The following is a 20227-nucleotide window of genomic DNA, read 5'->3' on the forward strand; positions in this document are numbered from 1 at the left end:
GGAATATGGGAGGAACACCAACACTACCTGCCACACATGCTATTTAGTTTATGTTTTTAGAACATCTGAGTCACTATCCACTAAATTAATTTCATGGATCACAACCCACAGTTTGAAGAGCAATGTTCTCAGACGGTATTTTCTAAAGAGAGGTCCTTACTGTCCATGTACTCTTGGTGGCCTGGAAATAATTCAGGTGGTACATAAATAAACATTTTTAAACATAAATCCTCAGTTTAAAAGTGCAGCCTGCATGAGGATAAAAGGTAAAACTCATTTCTATGATACAGAATTTCTTCCTGAATAAATGCATTTAAAGAAAGAAAGTAAATTAATTTAAATATAAATACGGAATAAGTGATACAAAAATATGAGAAAAAAATGGAAAGGTGATGCCTGAAAAGATGGAGCTCAGGAGTCTTTGCCCCAGAAATGCCCCTTCATTGTGGTCCTGTCTGCTTTGCTCTTCCATCTAACTGTGCCTCTCCCCCCTGCAGAGATTTGGCTATGGCGGCTGGGTGCAGCTCCAACACCACAGCAAGGTGAGTATCCCCCAAAGTGTAAGCAAGCCTTGGGCCAGGGACATCCTGAGCCCAGACCTTCCTGCTGGCCTCCAGGGAGCTCTCAACACTTCAGCCCTCCTATTGACTTTGTAGCAGGCAGAGGAGCAGCACTGAATATTATTAGAAAGAATGAGAGTAACTTCAAAAGCAGCATTCAGGAAGATAAAATTGGAATTTGAGAAGCCATTAAAAAAACTTTCCTTTTTTTTTTTTTTTTTTTTTGCCCTTGAATGAATTGTACCATTTATTGTTCTGCCTTAAGGAAGTGACCTGGCCCTTTCCACAGGTCATTACAGTATATTAAAGCCAACCGAATAAATGGAATAGTTTAGGTTTGAGCACAAGCTAGAGAAATTAAACATTGTACACAGGGGAGGAGAAGCCACGTTTGGTTGAGTTTGGTAAGAAGAAAAAGTGAGAGCAGGCCTGAGAATGAGGTCGAAGTCTAGGACTGCAAAGAGGTCAGGTTTGACTTCATTTTCAGAGGGAATGTATGCCTGCATAGAGTTCAGAGGGAACATTCTGGGGCTTCCAGCTGGAACACAAGGTTATAAGCAGGCCTGGAAGACTCGTGATCTGGGAAGACACAGTTACCCTGTGCAGGGGTGAAGCAACACAGTGTGATAAGGCTAGGACTGCTTTTGCACCAGATGCTGGAAGACAAAGATTTGGGCACTAATATCAGTGAAGGCCTCCTGGAGGAAGTGATGCCCATTCTGAGTCTTGAAGAAGGGGTAAAAGCTTGCCCAAGGAATAAAGGAAACAAGTTTCTAGGAAGAAAAGAGACAGAGAACAAAGCCATGGAAATAGTAAATACTACAGAAGCCCAGAACAACAGAAGCACTTGGCTATGGCTGAGACCAGCAAGTTCAGCTTCACTTGAGAACTTGGAAGAAATACAAATTTGTGGGCCTTAACCCAGACCTACCAAAATCAGGAATTCTGAGGATCCGGCTAGCAATCTATGTTTTGACAAGCCTCCATGTGATTCTCACTCAAGTTTGAAAGCCACTGGCTATATTCATTCATTCACTCACTGATTTTTTATTAACACCAACTTTATGCCAGCCCCATGAGCCTACCCATGGGAAATATACTGGTGAACAAGACAGATGTGCTCCCTGCCCTCATTGGACTCACATGGTATGGAGGGACGAACAAACCTGATCACTCTGGAGAATGGAATGAAAAACCATCCCATAATAGGAAGATTAATTGGGGCTGGCTGCACGGGCAGCTAGTGAAGACTTGAAAGAAAGGAAGGAAAACGTGGAATAGTTTTCCTAGCTCAGGGAACAGAAGTTGCAAAGCCTACCATATAAGGAAGAACTGTGTTCAGAGAACAGAGAGGAGGGCAATGCAGCTGAGATGTAGTGAAAGGGGGGTGGTAGGAAATTAGGCTAGTGAGGTAGGCAGGAGCCAGATCAGGGAGGGTCATGCTAAGGAGTCTGGTTTTATTTCCAACCCAATGCAGATTCTTTGGAGGGTCGTCATGGCTTAAAAAGACCCCTTAAGCTGCAGAGAATTACTAGAGGCATGCAAGAGTTTGGGGAGCAAAGCAGTGGAAAGAAACTAAGGGAGGTAGGCAGAAGCCTCATCACACGGAGACTTGGAGGTTGGGTTTAAGCCTTTGCATTTGACCCTGAAGGCAGTGGGGAACCATACAGGGTTTTCAACAGCAGGATCTCTGGGGCCACTCAGTCTCACCTTCCTCACAGAGTGTGTACACTAGGTGCCGATTTAGACACTGAGCTGCACTTGTCATAAACAGCGCTGGTTTGAAGCCTGGGAGCTAGTGACCTGAGCTGGCCCCAAGTTTCCCCAAGGAACAGAACAACTTGTGTGGAGCTGATTACTAAGTAACCTTACTATGGCTACTAGAAAGTTCCAAATGCAGGGATGAGCAGCCTGTGATTTCTTTTTCTTTTCTGGTTTAATTTTTTCCACTCCAAATCCCAGGCTGCAGTCTATGACCTGCAATCCATAATGAGTCATAATAACAAGTCAGTGGGTTAGGTAGGGCAGCTTTAACCTCGATGATGGATTTGAATGGCCTTCATTCTTTCATTTCGGTTTCATGTCAAGAGATAACATAAACTTAACAGCAAAAAAAAAAAAGGAAAATATTTTCAGTAACATCTACTACCTGCATATTTCCAGCAACATTGGTGTAGTAGTAGTCCAATAGAACAAAACAGTGACACTCTCCTTCCATCTTTCTCAAAAACACAACAAAGTAAAACAAAACAGAACCAAGTCTATTTTTCTTAATTCCAGTGACCAGGGATGACAGACACTGGAAAACAACATGCAAATGTACATAAATATTCAAATTAGGCCAACAGCGATGTGAAAATCTAGTATTTGGGGATTGAAATTTCTTTTTAAGCGTTGGCCTGGCGTGCGGGGGACCCTGGTTCGATTCCCAGCCAGGGCACATAGGAGAAGCGCCCATTCGCTTCTCCACCCCCACCTTCTCCTTCCTCTCTGTCTCTCTCTTCCCCTCCCGCAGCCAAGGCTCCATTGGAGCAAAGATGGCCCGGGTGCTGGGCCTCTGCCCCAGGCGCTAGAGTGGCTCTGGTTGCGGCAGAGCGACGCCCCGGAGGGGCAGAGCATCGCCCCCTGGTGGGCAGAGCGTCGCCCCTGGTGGGCGTGCCGGGTGGATCCCGGTCGGGCGCATGCAGGAGTCTGTCTGACTGTCTCTCCCCGTTTCCAGCTTCGGAAAAAATACAAAAAAAAAAAAGAAATTTCTTTTTATTCTTCTACATTCCTTTGGTGAACAAATATTTTCTATCCCTTTGTCTGACTTATCTCAGAGATTCCTGTTCTCTGAAAGGTCTCTCTGAAACATTTTCCTGGTCTACCCTATTTGTTTCTTTTATTAAACTTTAGGGGTTTTTTTAATGCTTTTGGAATGAATGGAGGGGTATTTGCTTCCACGTTAAGGGCTTGTTCAGAATTGAAAATACCATTTGCCTTTTGGTTGAATATAAAAGTATAAGTAGCAGCACAGTTTGTACAGCCTCTCTCAGGAGCTACACGGAGCAGGGACAGGATGAGCCCGATGGCAAGGACGCCGAGCAGTGTTTCCCAGGAAGACACAGGACTCAGCGGGGCAGCAGCATCTGCAACACCCACTGAGTGTTTCTCAGGCCTTTGGGACTACACACACACACACACACACACACACACACACACACACACACTCACACTCACACACACACACTCACACACACACACACACTCACACACACACTCACACACACACACTCACACACACACACACACACACACACACACACACACACACACTCAAGGGTCACTGGCTCAGCTGGAGCCCCTCAGTTAAGACAAGTATGAGAAGCACACAATGAACAACTAAGGTGCTGCAACTATGAATTGCTGCTTCTCATCTCTCTCCCTTCCTGTCTGTCTGTCCATTTCTCTCTCTCTAAAATAAAAATATATATACATTTTTAATGATACATGCAGTACTAGACATTTGAAATACCAGCCATACTGGAATGTAGTTGCAGAGAGTATTAGAACTAGAGGTTAAGAAGCAGAAGTGTCACAGGTTAGGTTCTCTGGGAATCGGGCCCTGAGACAGAGATGAGCATACAGGAGGTTTATCAGCAAATGCTTAGAATGGACAAGGTGGAAGAGAAGAAAAGGAAGCAAGATGGAGCCTAGGGCAAGGTTGAGCTGTGATGTAGTCTTAATAGAGGCCTCAGCTGACCCTAGGAGGATCTTGGAAGCCAGCCCTCAGAGTTCTCTCAAGTTGGGGTGGGTGAGAGGTTCAGTGTAGAGGGGCCTCCATGTCAACCACTCACTGCAAGGGAGAAGGGCTTTGAGGGCAGTGGCTTTCCCCAAGGGAGGCAACCCTCTTACCTCCCCATAAACCCTGATACCCAGTGCTGTCTGATGGCAATATTCCCACAAACTGGGAGAATACTTCCTTCACTTCTGAAGGGAAATCTAGTGACACATCACACCATCTTGAGAAGTACCTTAGATAGCACTTACTCTAATCTCTTATTTTACAGAGTTTGAGGTTCTGGGAGGGTAAGTGATTAACACATAGGAGCCAGGTCCCCTGACCCTGGCAGTATCATAATATCCCCTACACCATGCAATTCTAGCCTAAAATATGTTAGTGGTGTATTTGAAATGGGTTATTTAGGTGATAACAATTGCTTGAGGAATTATTTAATGAAAAATAGAAACTTGATTTTCTTTTGAGAGATTAGGAGAAAAACAGAATTTGTTTCTGAGTTTAAAAAATTAAAGCAGCTTGCTCTAATTAATTGGTTATTAGTTTGGTTTAAGATGTTGGTTGATATTGAGGTCAACATTAAAAACAGAACCTAAAAGATTCCCCTCAGTTCTCCCCTAGCAGCAAGTGCTGACCTCTGAGGCACATTTATAGCCCAGCAGGGATCCTGGGTTCCTGAATGCAAAGTGAGAGGGATCAGAAATTGATTCTCTGCAACGGCTATCAGGTCTCTAAATTCTGGCTAAAAGAACAATGAAAATTGGGAGCCTATTATACAGGCACAGCTGCTCTTTGGTAATTTTCACTCAGAAGGAGTTTTCCTGACAGTTACTGTCAGTAATTTGCCTTTACCAGGGATCCAGCATGAAGGATGTGGAAAGAGAATTAAAGTAAGTCTGATTTTTCTGCAACGTAATGAGAGAAATCCCCCTAAAAAGATCAAACTCTTTAGGAAATTATAGTAACTAACCTATGCCTACTAGATAAACACCAATTACCAAATATCAGCCAATTAAAGTAGAAGATGGCTTCATAGGCCTTGCTAGGTAGCTCAGTTGATTAGAGTGTTGTCTGATATGCCAAAGTTGAAGGTTCAATACCCAGTCAAGGTACACACAAGAATCAACCAATGAATTTCATAAATAAGTATAACAACAAGTTGATGTTTACCTCTTTCTCTCTTTCTCAAATCAATCAATAAAACATTTTTAAATGGCTTCATAAACCTGGATTCTTGTCCTAGCTCTATAACGACCAAGTGTATGACCTCGGACAAGTCACTCTACCTCATGAACTCATTGGTCATTTCAGAAGTTGAACTAAGTGAGCTATTTCTGCTTTAAATTACTCTGCTTTGCCTTAAATCCAATCTCACTCATGCACTTCCCAGAGAAGCCCGATTTCCTCCTTTATCCATAGTTTCAGCACCTGCCATTAACCACAGTCTGAAAATAAGTAGAAAAGTCGAGAATAAACAATTTGTGAGTTTAAAATTGTGTGACATTCTGTGTAGCATGAAGCCATCTCAAGCAGTTTCAGCCCATTCCACCCGGGACATGACTCATCCCTCAGTCCCGCGTCTCCACGCTCCAGGCTGCGCGTGCCCCTCCCGTTAGTCTCTGAGTAGCCCACTGAGTTATCAGACTGACCGTCTCACTGTCGCAGCCATTCCACCCGGGACATGACTCATCCCTCAGTCCCGCGTCTCCACGCTCCAGGCTGCGCGTGCCCCTCCCGTTAGTCTCTGAGTAGCCCACTGAGTTATCAGACTGACCGTCTCACTGTCGCAGTGCTCGTGTTCAAGTCATCTTGTTTTACTTAATAATGGCCCAAAGCACAAGAATAGTGATGTTAGAAATTTGGATATGCTACAAAGTGCTTCTTTTAAATGAAAAGGTGATGCCTGACCAGGCAGTGGCGCAGTGGATAGAGCGTCGGACTGGGATGCAGAGGACCCAGGTTCAAGACCCCGAGGTCGCCAGCTTGAGCGCGGGCTCATCTGGTTTGAGTAAAAGCTCACCAGCTTGGACCCAATGTCACTGGCTCCAGCAAGGGGCTACTCGGTCTGCTGAAGGCCCGCGGTCAAGGCACATATGAGAAAGCAATCAATGAACAACTAAGGTGTTGCAACGCGCAATGAAAAACTAATGATTGATGCTTCTCATCTCTCTCCGTTTCTGTCTGTCCCTGTCTATCCCTCTCTCTGACTCACTCTCTGTCTCTGTAAAAAAATAAAATAAAATAAAAAAATAAAAATTTAAAAATTTAAATGAAAAGGTGATAGTTCTCAATTTAATAAGGAAAGAAAAACAATCAGATGCTGAGGTTGCTATGATCTATGATAAGAATGAATCTTCTATCTGTAAAATAGTGGGAGGGGGAAGAAATCGGTGCTAGTTTTGCTGTCACACCTCAAACTGCAAAAGTTATGAACACAGCACATAATAAATGCTTAGTTAAAATGAAAAAGGTATTAAATTTATGGGAGATATAAAACAGAGAGAGACTACATTCACATAACTTTCATTACAGTATCTTATTATAATCATTCTCTTTTATTATGCTATTGTTGTTACTCTCTTGCTGTGTCTAATTTATAAATTAAACTTTATCCTGGGTATGTTTATATGTATAGGAAAAAACACAGTATACATAGGGTTTTGTACAATCCTTCATCTCAGGATCTTGGAGGTCTTGAAATGTATCTCCCATGGATAAGAAAGAACTACAGTGTATAGTAAAATCTGACCATAATTGATTTAGCATTGTGTTAAGTTCTTTACAAGCATTCTGCTTTTGAATCTTCTGAATCATTCAGTGTTCTTAGTTACAAACAACAAAGTCCACTTCAGCTAGTTAAATTAGAAATGCAGCTCACAGACTTGCTAGGAGGGTCAGAGACCAAGCTCAGAGACAGGGCTGACACGCACAGCGCCCAGTCACACCTGGCGAGCTGCCACTCCTGCTCACAGAAGCTTATGCTCACACTGATGCTGCAGAGATGGGAGACCAAAGCATTGCTGTTTCTGCTCCAGACACGTCTGACACCTCAACGACACTCTGACCAAAAGCTAGATTCTGCACAGTCCCTGCTTCCTCAAAGTGCTCATTTCCAGATCGAAGTCACATGGGGGGGGGCCTCCAACAGAGCCTAAAGCCCGTGCCAGTGCTCTCCCTATAAGGGAGGCTGGAAAAGTGAGCTCTGGATTCTCCCTCAGGGAGGGGGAGTCAAAGTGTGGAAATTTCTTCTAGTATATGAATTGTTTCAAGAATGTTGGGTGGCCATAAACATAACAAATATAATGGCCCATATTTTACAAATAGAAAATGTGAGGCTTAAACTCAGAAGGCCCATAATTTAGCCAGTTATACTGCTGGTAAGTAATTTAATGAGATTTAAACCCAGGCCCATCAGAATGCAAAGATCACGCTCTTCAGCTCTCTATTATTCTGGGTATTTTATGGTGATTATGCTCCTATTAAGGAGCAAAAAATAAATAAAATCTTTAATTTGCCAAATGAAAATTTGTTTCCCAACTTTTCTTTCACCATCATCAACCCCTCTCTACCCCTTCTTCACCAAATGGAAGGATGTGTCAGTATCATTCAGGACTCCCTGTTGCAAACAACAGAAACCAACAACAATTAATTTAAGCACAAAATAATTTGTTGCAAACATTGTAAGTCCCTCAAGAATCACAAAATGCTGAACCACACTCACAAAATATGTGAGCAACTGAAGCCACAGCAAGGCTACAGCACAGGAACAGCCTGGCTAAGAGCTGCTGCCACCGCGCTGGACACTGCCACCAGGACTCTTGCCACAGGACGCAGCACGTGGCCACTGCTGCAATCTCTGGCAGAGGAAGTTCACTTTTTTGTAACATTTGCTCCTGGTTAAAAACCAAGCACTGTCTGGCCAAGCTAGGGGCAAGGAAAGCAAGTATTTGGGATTTGGGGCTTTATAAGAGGAAGGCTGGGCCCTGCCTCCTGTAAGACTCTCATAGGAGACTCCCCAACCCAGGAAAGGTGTCCAGATTCTGGCAGGGTCAGCAAAAGATAAGCACTGAGCAAATCAGTCCTGATGTCCTGATGCCAGAGACTTGGTTCTGCTTGAGTATAGACACCTGTCGTGGTTACACAATTCACTTGCTCACTTGCTCACTGACATTTCCCCCAGTCCCTGAGAAATGAAAACGTAGATCTGAGGTCTTCCTCGTGCAAGCCAGATGTGAATGGGCTGCCATACCAGAAGGTGAAAAGTGGTTGGCTTTCTCCAAGTAGAAATAAAGGAAGGCTTTGTCCATGGGCTAGAAGGATGGAGAAGAAAAGCTATGGCCAGGCCTGCTTGCAACTCATAATCAAGCCAATGGGAAGAGGAGAGGGACAGAGGACTCCACCAAACAGAGCTCCAGGTCTTTGATTACCATTTACCCACCTGGCCATCATGTAGGATCCAAGGGCAATTTTGAGGTCTGAAAGCACCACTAGAGGTGGTGTGCCCTCAAAGAAGGGGAACACCAGGAGGTAGCCTAGTCCCTAATTAGCCATATGTCATTAATAACTAGTACTTAGAATAACTAACACTTAACATGTGTCAGATACTCAACTAAGTGTTTTATAGGGATTATCCCATTTCATGCTCACAAGATCCCTTGAAGGTAAGTTATATTATTATCCCTATTTTAAAGATGAGCCAATTGGAGCTCAGAGATGTTGATTAGCTTGCTCAAGGCTGTACAGTAAATAGCAAAATGGAGACATGAACCTGAGCAGTCTGATTTCAGGGACCTTGATCAGAAATTTTCCTTTTTCTTTAGGGATCACAAACTGGAGGCCTGATTTAGAAGCCACTGCCATGTTTTTGTAGTTATTTACTTTGGCCCCCTGCACTGAGTGTTAAAAGATAGTGTACACAGGCAGGCATGATGCCTGGTGGGAGTCAGCAGATCAGCCCCAAATTTGTACAGGCTGCTAGACTGATTCACTTCATTGCCCACCTCCTCCTGCAGGTGTTGCCACCAGTGGGCCCTGCTCTGTAAAAATAAACCATTTATTCTCACTACCCATTTGTTGCTTCTTTAGAAAATAAGAGGGCTGGACTGGATGGTTTATCTCAGGGTCCTTTTCAATCCTAAAATGTTATGAGCTAGTTTTCCAGAAACTGGGACCTTCCTCTTAGGGTTTTTAGTCAGTGGTTCAGATAGACAAGGTGACCAGCCATCCTCAGTCATGAAGCCCCAAAAGGCCATGACCATGACCTTGTTCCTCTCTGTGTCCAAATGCTGATAATCACAGAGCACACTTTTTTCTTTCTTCCTTCCTTCCTTCCTTCCTTCCTTCCTTCCTTCCTTCCTTCCTTCCTTCCTTCCTTCCTTCCTTCCTTTCTTTCTTTCTCTTCCTTCCTTCCTTCCTTTCTTTTATTATTATTATTTTTTATTTTTCTGAAGTGAGAAGCAAGGAGGCAGAGAGACAGACTCCCACATGTGCCCGACTGGTATCCACCCAGCATGCCCACTACGAGGAGATGCTCTGCCCAGCTGGGGCATTGCTCCATTACAACTGGAGCCATTCTAGTGCCTGAGTCGGAGGCCATGGAGCCATCCTCAGCACCCGGGCCAACTTTGCTCCAATGGAGCATTGGCTGTGGGAGGGGAAGAGAGAGAGAGAGAGAGAGAGAGAGAGAGAGAGAGAGAGAGAAAGGAGAGGGGGAAGGATGGAGAAGCAGATGGGTGCTTCTCCTGTGCAGCCTGGCCGGGAATCAAACCAGAGACATCCACACGCTGGGCCAATGCTCTACCACTGAGCCAACCAGCCAGAGCCAGAGCACACTTCTTTAACTCCAGGCCAATATAAGGCATGAGGATAAAAAGCTGAGTTCTGTTAAATGAACAGATTTCAACTTCTTAGAGGATTAAATAAAATTTTGGGGGAGAACCACATTTCAAAGCATACAAGACAGGATTAATCTAAGTAAATTTAGGTTAACTTCTGCTGATGTGCATTTTTTACCCTAGGGACAAGCAAAGATGCTGAAAGATGGGAAGGTGTTCAGGGTGGTCCAGGAGAACTGCTGGGATCCAGAAGTTCGTATTAGAGAAATGGACCAAACAGGTACTTACCATGAGAAATGTTACCAATGAGTACATTGGTATAAAAGCCACGTCTCTCCCTAAGGTCTGCTGACTACAGGATTTATGTGATGGTAACTTTCAGCCGCCTTTTCTCCACTGGGCCAGACTCTCCAGTTTGCTGGGAGAGGGATGGAACCTTCTGCTGTAAAGTTTTTAGTGTGGATTAAAATGTTTTAAAATTAGGTACACCCTGTTTTAAAATAGAATGCTATATCATAAAAAATATAAAAGTTGCATTTTATTATTTTAAAGTTGTTTAAATTCAAGTGTGTAGTATTTACTTATAGAGTCAATTAAGACAGTAAAAATTAGAACCCACAGAGTAAGGATGCCAATTTCCTGCTTAATCTGATTTAGGATCCAGTTTCTGTCCATGGTTTGTCTGAGTGCACAGTTCACAGAAAGTCCCCATGGACACATAAGGGGTTGAAATGAGCGAAGCTGAAAAGAAAGTTAACTGTGTGATCTCAGAATAGTCTACAATGAAACTAATTCAGTAATGTGAAAGAGACGGGAAATTCTTGTTTCAAAGCTGAATCACTCATGATTTCTAAGAACTGCTTTGCATTATATTTAAAAAGCAAACAAGTCCCCACAATTTAAAAGAATTTTAAAGACTATCTAAAATATGGTATGATGGCCATGTTGTGCCTTCACTTGTTACTGCCTGGCCAATTGTTGCCCAAGGACCATGCTCCAGTAGGTGCACTGAGCCTTTTGGACATGCCTGAGCTGGGCTCCTGGGAGACTTGCCACTGTGATGGGGACTCACCAGTACAATACTCTCAGGACTCAATTTTTTTTTTTCATTTTTCCGAAGCTGGAAACGGGGAGGCAGTCAGACAGACTCCCGCATGCACCCGACCGGGATCCACCCGGCATGCCCACCAGGGAGCGATGCTTTGCCCCTCTGGGGCATCATTCTGTTGCATCCAGAGCCATTCTAGAGCCTGAGGCAGAGGCCACAGAGCCATCCCCAGCGCCCGGGCCATCTTTGTCCAATGGAGCCTTGGCTGCGGGAGGGGAAGAGAGAGACAGAGAGGAAGGAGAGGGGGAGGGGTGGAGAAGCAGATGGGCGCTTCTCCTGTGTGCCCTGGCCAGGAATCGAACCTGGGACTCCACACCAGGCCGACGCTCTACCGCTGAGCCAACCGGTCAGGGCCTTCTCAGGACTCAATTTTTAAATCAGTGGTCTAGATTCAAACCCACAAATGAAAGAGCAGCTTAGAACTACCACCACCTTCTTTTTTTAGATTTTTTTATTTATTCATTATAGAGAGGAGAGAGAGAGAGAGAGAGAAGGGGGGAGGAGCAGGAAGCATCAACTCCCATATGCGCCTTGACCAGGCAAGCCCAGGGTTTCAAACCGGCAACCTCAGTGTTTCCAGGTTGACACTTTATCCACTGCGCCACCACAGGTCAGGCATCCACCACCTTCTTAATCAAAGATAAATGTATTAGAAGTTAAAATGTACACACTTTATTCCAAAGTGTGCATAAAATGAGTTAGCCTGTCAGCCCCAAATGAGGTGGTCATCTCTGGCATGTTAGAATTTGGTCCAGGATAATTTTGGCCAGGAATTGCTTTACAGTATTTTTGTTTGTTTGTTTGTTTTAAGTATATTACCTGACTAGTGGTGGCACAGTGGATAGAACATTGACCTGAAACACTGAAGTCGCTGGTTTGAAACCCTGAGGTTGCCCAGCTTGAGCAGGGGCTCAACTTGAGCATGAGATTGCTGGCTTGAGCAGGGAATTGTCCACACAACCCCAAAGATCACCAGATGGAGCCCAAAGGTCATTGGCATGAAAAGCCCAGGGTCACTGTCTTGAGGTCAAAGTTCGCTGGCTTGAGCAAGGGGACGCTGGATGAGCTTGAGCCTGAAGTCTGATCTCCAGTCAAGGCAGTTAAGGCACAAATGGGAAGCAATCAATGCACAACTAGAGTAAAAGTTGAAACTTCTCACTCTCTCCCCCTCCCTCTCTTTCTTCCATCTTCCTGTCTTCCTCTCTCTCAAAAAAAAAATAATGATAATAATTAAAAGTATATTTAAATAGCATTCAAACTGAACTTTCCAGAAAGCCTGAAGCACCTCTGCAGACCATTGCACAGAACATAGTGTACGTAACTCTATTCTAGCAGTATGTCGGGGCGGGAGGGGAGCTAGAGAGAGAACAAGCCAGTAGGACACCAGCTAAGAGGCTTCTGCAGGGGTCCATATAGGAGATGCTGGTGGTTTGAATTAGTAGTGGCAGGGGATGGGGATACATGTGCAGATGAGAGAACCTGGAGTAGAGCTAACAGGTCTCGCTGGTGGATCAGACATGGGTATGCAGGAAAGAGGAGCCACCTTCAGCCTGGCAGCCTCTCTCCTGATACCCCAGCTCCAACAGTTTGAAGACAAGAGAGTCTAGACATCCTGGATGCTGAGTTCTGGAGCCAAATCCAGGGTCCTGTTCTGAGCATTCCAGACAGTGGGACCCAGACCTGCTTAGGAACTGAATTAAAAGGGTGGGCAACATGGCCAAGAAATACACTCTGTCATGCATGACCTAAAATAAAAACCCTGAAAGAAATTCGTGGGGAAATTTTTTACCTAAATAGAATGTCATAAAAAGGAGGACAGAAATAACCCTTGATGAATGGGGTCAATTAGTGGGGTTTTTTGTATTTTTGTTTGTTTTTATTTAGAGAGAGAGATTGAAAGGGCGAGGGGTTAGGGATGAGAAGCATCAACTTGTAGTTGTGGCACTTTAGTTGTTAATTGATTGCTTTCTCACATGTGCCTTGACCAAGGGGCTCCAGCTGAGCCAGTGACCCCTTGCTCAAGCCAGAGACCTTGGGCTATAGCCTGGAACCTGGGGCTTCAAGCCAGCGACCACAGGATCAGGTCAATAATTCCACAATCAAGCCGGCAACCCCACGTTCAGGCTGGTGAACCTGAAATGAAGCCAGATAAGCCCACGCTCAAGCCAGGGACCTCAAGGTTTCGAACCTGGGACCTCAGCAACCCAGGTAGATACTTTATCCACTGCACCACCAGGGGACAGGAAATTAGTTATTAAATGATTTCATTTTTGTCCAGCCTTTACTCCTCCTCCTAGAGCCCAAGACTGAGGGATGAGGGAGTCCTGGGACAGAGAGCCTGAGAGAAGGTGGACAGGGAGGAGCAGCCAGGGAGAGGAGAGTAGGAAGGTGGGGTGGAGAATCACTAGGCTCCTTTGCCCTAGGAAATACAAAAGAAGTGTTTGGGCTATTCTTCTCATCAGCTTTGCCTTTTTTTGTGTCTGTGTCTAGGAGTGACTGTGCAAGCCCTTTCCACGGTTCCTGTCATGTTTAGCTACTGGGTGAGTGTGAAATTTCAAACCATCTCCTTGGTCTGCAGATGACTCGCGTCTTGACATTAGCCCACCTCCTCTCCTGCCGTTTAGAGATCAGTGGGTCCCTCACCTTCTCACATTGCAGTGTGCTCTCTCAGGCCTGTCTTCTTAGTCTTGTCCTTGCTCCAGACCCACATGGTCCAGTACAGTAGGCAGTAGTTGCAATTTGCTACATGACTCGCACTATATTTCCAGTGGACAGTGCAGTTCTAGACCCAACTTTAATTTTCATCAGAACTTACCTGTCTGATGACTCATTCATTTCTGCAATGCCTTAATAACAAGCCAATTTACTCTGATGACAATGATTTTGAGGTGGGAACGATAATAATGGCCTAATATGTTGCCACTCCCAGGGAAATGTACAATTCAAAGTGGGATTCCTGGAGTTGGATGCTTTTCCCCAAGTGACTAAATCTCGAGTGCAAAAAGTTTCAGGCATGACTGCAAACCTGTGCAAGGATCTTTGTACATAGCTGGGGGTGCACTAAGCATGTGCTCAAACAAGTAAATATTCATTTGTGTTATGATTTAAGGAGCAAGGGAAATACCACCTGCTCACACACAGTTTCCCCTTCTGTGCTCATAATTGCAGTACTAGTCTTTATCAGTTCCTGTGATTAGATTCATGACTTAAAAATGCCCCTAAGATCTCAATATGTCTGAATTTATCAGACTGGGTACCATTCTGGCTAGACAACTGGGATTGCAGAACACCAGATTTCCTGGCAGGGATGTGAGATGTTGCTGAAAGGAAAGAAAGCAATGAAGAAGAGTGGGGAAATGGAAAGCAGCCTTCATCTGTAACTGCCTTTTGCTGGGGTGACTGTGATGTCACTGCCAACAGGAAGGACAGGGAGAAGGATAAATAACCAGGGAGGGGAGAGACTAGCACATCCTGACATCTCAAGGAGGTGCCCTGGTGGCCTCAGGCACTGGTCAGGCAGGCCCAGCCTCCTGTGTGGGGGAGGGAGTTCCTGTGTGCAGCCCTGCAGGCTCCTGTCCGCAGAGGGTGGAGCGGCCCATCCTCACTCCAGTGTAGTATGCCAGGCTCAGTAATGTGCCCATCCCTTCGGATCACAGCCTCAGTGTTTCTAATTATCAACAGTTTCCTTTGCATTTGCAATGACTGGCTTCTGGGTCTTCCCCAGTAGTACCTTTCTCGATCTGTGCCTCAGGTTTCCGAGGGGGAAAGCCACTAATAATGACAAGTGATCTATTCTAGGGGAGGTGTTCAGAGTAAATATCTAAAGAAGTAACTCTTGAATGATGTGGTTTTCCCTTACCTGTCTCCACCAGGCCAAACCTCAGGACACCTTAGACCTGTGCCAGTTTTTAAATAACGACTTAGCTGCCACAGTAGCGAGGCACCCCAGGAGGTTCGTGGGTCTGGGGACACTGCCCATGCAGGCCCCTGAGCTGGCCATCAAGGAGATGGAGCGCTGTGTGAAGGAACTGGGCTTCCCGGGGTTCCAGATCGGCTCCCACATCAATGAGTGGGACCTGAACACGCAGGAACTCTTCCCGGTCTACGCAGTGAGTGTGCGGCCCTGCCGGGGAACACGCGGCGGGTGGGCACTGCGCTGGGAGCCAGGCGCTGGGAGGAGGCTAAAGGACCTGAACACGCAGGAACTCTTCCCGGTCTACGCAGTGAGCGTGCGGCACTGCCGGGAACACGCGGCGGGTGGGCACTGCGCTGGGAGCCAGGCGCTGGGAGGAGGCTAAAGGACCTGAACACGCAGGAACTCTTCCCGGTCTACGCAGTGAGCGTGCAGCACTGCCGGGAACACGCGGCGGGTGGGCACTGCGCTGGGAGCCAGGCGCTGGGAGGAGGCTAAAGGACCTGAACACGCAGGAACTCTTCCCGGTCTACGCAGTGAGTGTGCGGCACTGCCGGGAACACGCGGCGGGTGGGCACTGCGCTGGGTGCCGGGCGCTGGGAGGAGGCTCAAGGCGCCACTGCACGGGGACGGAGAGACAGGTGCCTGCTGACCCGCTAAGGTGTAGGAGGAAGTGTAGAAAGAGCTCCCCGAAGTAGTGGGCCATCCTGCCATAAGAGGGACTCGTGGAAATGCTTCGTAGGCCAGTCCTGAGTTAGTTCAGTGAAATCTCTGCTTTCTATTCCCCGTGCTCTCCTTTCAATCTTTCATTTGGACGCCAAAATGTTACCCTTATCACAGCCACTGTGCAAAAGAACCATGTTAAGAACATGCAAAAAAATGTCTTATTTTTGCTTTGGGAAAAAAATACTTATTTTTCAAAATTATGAAATAATTTTGAAGAAATTTTGGGAAATACAGGAAAGTGTAAAAAGGAAAACATATTCCATAATCCAAAGTAACCAGTAACTCCGCCACTCAAAGATAAATAACCAGTGCTGTAGTATATTTTATTTGTTTTTTCTTTGAAAATATCTTTTATTTGCATATATTTATATTCTATTACACATGAGATTTCATGTCCTAATAGAGAATTTCCATCCTAAATGAAAAATCTTTTAATGCATGGTTTTTAAATAACTGCATAATATTCTAATATATATGTTTTGATTTATTTAATTATTCCTCAATTAAGATACTTTTTAAGCCATATATTTTGAAAATATATAATTAAAATACATAACAAAAATAATACCATCAAAATGTTAACATTTGATGAAACTAGACAGTGAGTTTATAGATGTTTATTGTTAAATTTTCAGTATTTAAAATATTTCTTAGTTAAATATATTCTCAAGAAGTCAGTGCCATGTATTTCTGAAGCATCCAACTAAAGTGTCCACAATTCCATGGTCCTCTTCACCAGTCTTCCTTACTTCCTATTCTTTCTGCAACTAAGCCTGTTTTCTTTAGTACCAGGATTCAAGATGCATAATTCTGTATTTAACTGCATTTTTAAATTTTCATTTCCCTCCTAGAATTATGATAGTATTGTTTTCTATTTTCACTATAAATGCAAAATCTTCAATAATAAAGTAACCAGATGCTGGTGGACCCACCAAGCACTATAATCACTGATCATTTATTCCTTTATTAGCTTTTGAGCTCTGACTACATGGGGAAAGCTTCCCATATTTGGATCTATGGACACTGCCCACAAGTTGGAGGGATGCTTGTTGAATTGCCTCCTAATGACCTGTAAGATTTAATGTTCCTCTAAATATTGAACCCCCTGAAGTTTATTGGCCACAGTGGTAGAGCTGATGCAGTGAATGTCTTCTAGAAACTTTAATAAGCTTTGAAAGAGGATTTATTTACAAATTCATCCAAGTCGTTTCAGCACTGCTTGAGAAAACCTTCAGCTGCAAGACATTTTATTATTCATTGGAATTGATTTATGAGTTACCAATGGGCTCAGAAAGCAACAGTAGCCAGTTGGGGTCCAAATGGATAGTATTTTCATTTGGGTGACTAGCTGGACACATCCATCATTCTAACCAAGCTGGTGGGGGGCTGGCAGTCTCTGAAGGGACTCAGGAGAGCATCCTAGCCCAGTTGACTTGTGATGTTGTGGGTTGACAGCACATGTGTTTGGTCAGTAAGACTTGCCAGCCTCACTACTTTGCAACTTGAGCTAATACCATGGGCTGACACAAATAGGAAGCATTTCCATGAACCAAGGTGGCTTTGTCTTTTCAAAGTCAGCCTGGAGCTCCAGAGCATCTAATTGTCCCCCTTAGTTCCTAGACCTCCCTTCCTAGTAAGTGAACAATACACATTCAGGTCAGTTTTCAGGCACAAAAAATGACTTTGTTCCAAGTATGAGGTAGACAAAATGGTAGTGGCAAACCATCTGCCTCTATCATTTCTCAGTCATAAGGCCTGATAAAGTAGTTCACCTCTATCTGCCTTAGCTCTCTTCTCTGTAAGATAGAAGTAATAATATAAGTGTTCATTGCATAAAAAATTAAACTAGTTAATAATTGTAAAATTCTTATAATAGCTTTGGCATATGGTAAGTTCTCAGTTAATGTGAGTTACAGTTTGTAGAATATAAGTGACTTCTGTTTGTGTTCTCTACAATATTTCACACACAAAAGGTGACCAAAAGTATTTGTTAATTGGAATTGAATAGAAATGAACCACCATGGGCCATAGAATCAACTTTTGTACTAATGAAAAATCTAATCCCACTGAAATATCATGATCATGTGTGTTTATCAAGCCCAAAGTATCCCAAGAAGCTGATAATTTCTTTCCAGCCTGCATCCATTTTCATATTATAACAAAAGGTTGATCATATTACCCCATGTATAAGACGCACCTTTTCCCAAAAAATTTGGGGTCTAAAAACTGGGTGCATCTTATACTTGTGGTTGTAGTTTTTTAACTTTCATTTTCCGCTTTTTCACACTTGTTGTCTTTGCGCTCATTGTTTCGCACTTATTACTGGTATAATGGTAGGTTACGTTTTGCCATGTTCTGCCCAGAAATGGCTCAGGAAAGATTTTCATACAGTACTGAATTCAAGTTAAAAGTGATCCAGTTTGCAAAAGTGAATGGAAATCGTGCTGCTGAACGTAAGTTGGGTCCTCCTCCAACTGAGAAATCATACCAAGACTGCCTAAGAAACCCTACTGAAAACGCCACAGCTAAAGAAGGCCATGAGAGGCAAGTCAGCAAAATGGCCTGATTTAGAGAGGGAATGGAAGATGTGGATTGAAGGGCAAAGGGCAACTGGAATTCCTGTGTCCACAAAGATGGTTCAGCACGAGGCAAGAAGAATTTCTGATGAAAAAGAAGTTACTGATTTCAAAGGCGGACACAACTGGTGCTTCAGGTTCAAGAAACGGAATGGAATAAGCATGTGTACATGCACCAGACTTGCCCAAAAGATGCCTGAAAGCTATGAGCAGAAGGTCCTTAAATTTCATTGTTTTGTCATTCAATGTAGGAAGACACATCAGTTTGAGTTGAGACAGATTGCAAATATGGACAAAGTCCCCCTTCAATTTGATGTCCCAAGTAACAGAACTGTTGATAAGAAGGGGGTAAAAACTGTAACTGTGAAGACAAGTGGACATGAAAAGAGCCATTATACAGTTGTTCTAGCTTGTTGTGCCGACAGAACCAAGCTGCCTCCTATGCTGATTTTCAAACGCAAAACAATGCCAAAAGAAGACATTTCTCAAAGAGTGATTGTCCACGTTCATGACAAGGGTTGGATGGATCAGGATGGGATGAAGATCTGGTCTGAGAAAGTTTGGAGACGGAGACCAGGTGGGCTCTTACACAAACCTGCCCTATTGGTGCTTGATCAGTTCAGGGCACACATAACAAAAAACACAAAGAAGATTGCTGCAGACCTAAAAACAAAACTTGCCATCATACCTGGAGGCTTGACATCCCAGCTCCAACCACTAGATGTCAGCATTAACAAACCCTTCAAAGCTGCCATGAGAGATGAATGGAAGCAATGGATGAAGTCTTCTGGGCACAATTTGACACCAGCAGGAAGAGGGAAGAAACCAACTATAGGAGAAGTTTATACCTGGGTGAAAAGATCCTGGGATAATATCAAGATTGAGATCATTGTCAAGTCATTGAAGAAGTGTGGCATTTCAAATGCCATAGATGGAACTGAGGACGAGGCAATATATGAAGACAGTGATTGTCATCAGACACAGATGAGGACAAGCTAATGGATGGGAGTTTTGACAGTGATGAGGAATTGTATGAATTTTATGATGATGAATCAAACTTGAGTTCAATAACTTTATGTAATACTTTTTTTTTTCAAATTTCAGGCCCCAGAATTAAGGTGTGTCTTATAATGGGGAAATACGGTATATCTCTTCTGTTCCTGAGGACCTATTGAATTAGAAGTTCTTTCTCCAATCTACCTTTTGCCTGCCACTTGCAGAATCTCCTGTTGTCCCAGAATTGCTTCTCCATTTTAAAAATGCTTATGTATAGAAGTCACATTGTATCAAATGGGTTAGCCCACATACTTAACACATGAAAGGGTAGGATGAGGCGCTCCAGCACCCCAATGTATTTGGTAAAGAAATATGCTAAGAAAAATCTGTTTTGAACCCTGGCAAGCACTAATACTCAATGCCTGTTGAAAGAACTTCTTTAAATTAAACATTTTGTTGCAAAAAGTTCATTCCATCCAGGTGGTATTTCCATTTCCCAGAAGACCCTGGAACAGCTTTGCCCACGACCTTCATCTCAGTACAGGCCTGACTGAAGCACTGAATGCTCTTTTCTTTCTGAAGTAATTTCATTCACAGCAGACTACTCGGGGACTCAGCTGGGCTCTTGAAGTTTTGTGAAAGCCTGCAAACCCCAGAAATTCCCAAGCAGTATCAGGCTCAGAGTGACCAAAGACTTGGAGCAGCCCTGTCCTAAACTCCTGACTCCAAGCACATC

General features: G+C 44.1%; 1 protein-coding gene and 1 long non-coding RNA gene across 4 annotated transcripts in view; one reads left to right on the forward strand and one right to left on the reverse strand.

Moving 5' to 3' along the window:
* LOC136378787 (uncharacterized) overlaps positions 1–20227 on the reverse strand; it is an 82345-nt gene that overhangs the window by 34679 nt on the left and 27439 nt on the right. The gene's annotated exons all lie outside the window — the stretch shown is intronic.
* Positions 1–20227, forward strand: part of ACMSD (aminocarboxymuconate semialdehyde decarboxylase) — an 82586-nt gene that overhangs the window by 22732 nt on the left and 39627 nt on the right. For 2 of the 3 annotated variants that reach the window (XM_066345987.1, XM_066345989.1), the window contains exons 2-4: positions 498–542; positions 13771–13820; positions 15153–15389. In XM_066345987.1, the coding sequence (XP_066202084.1) occupies positions 498–542; positions 13771–13820; positions 15153–15389 (332 nt within the window). Of the gene's footprint in view, positions 1–497; positions 543–10355; positions 10453–13770; positions 13821–15152; positions 15390–20227 lie in introns of all 3 variants that reach the window. The other variant, XM_066345986.1, reaches the window with a different exon arrangement.

Source organism: Saccopteryx leptura, chromosome 7, assembly GCF_036850995.1.
Source record: "Saccopteryx leptura isolate mSacLep1 chromosome 7, mSacLep1_pri_phased_curated, whole genome shotgun sequence".
Lineage (NCBI taxonomy): Eukaryota > Metazoa > Chordata > Mammalia > Chiroptera > Emballonuridae > Saccopteryx > Saccopteryx leptura.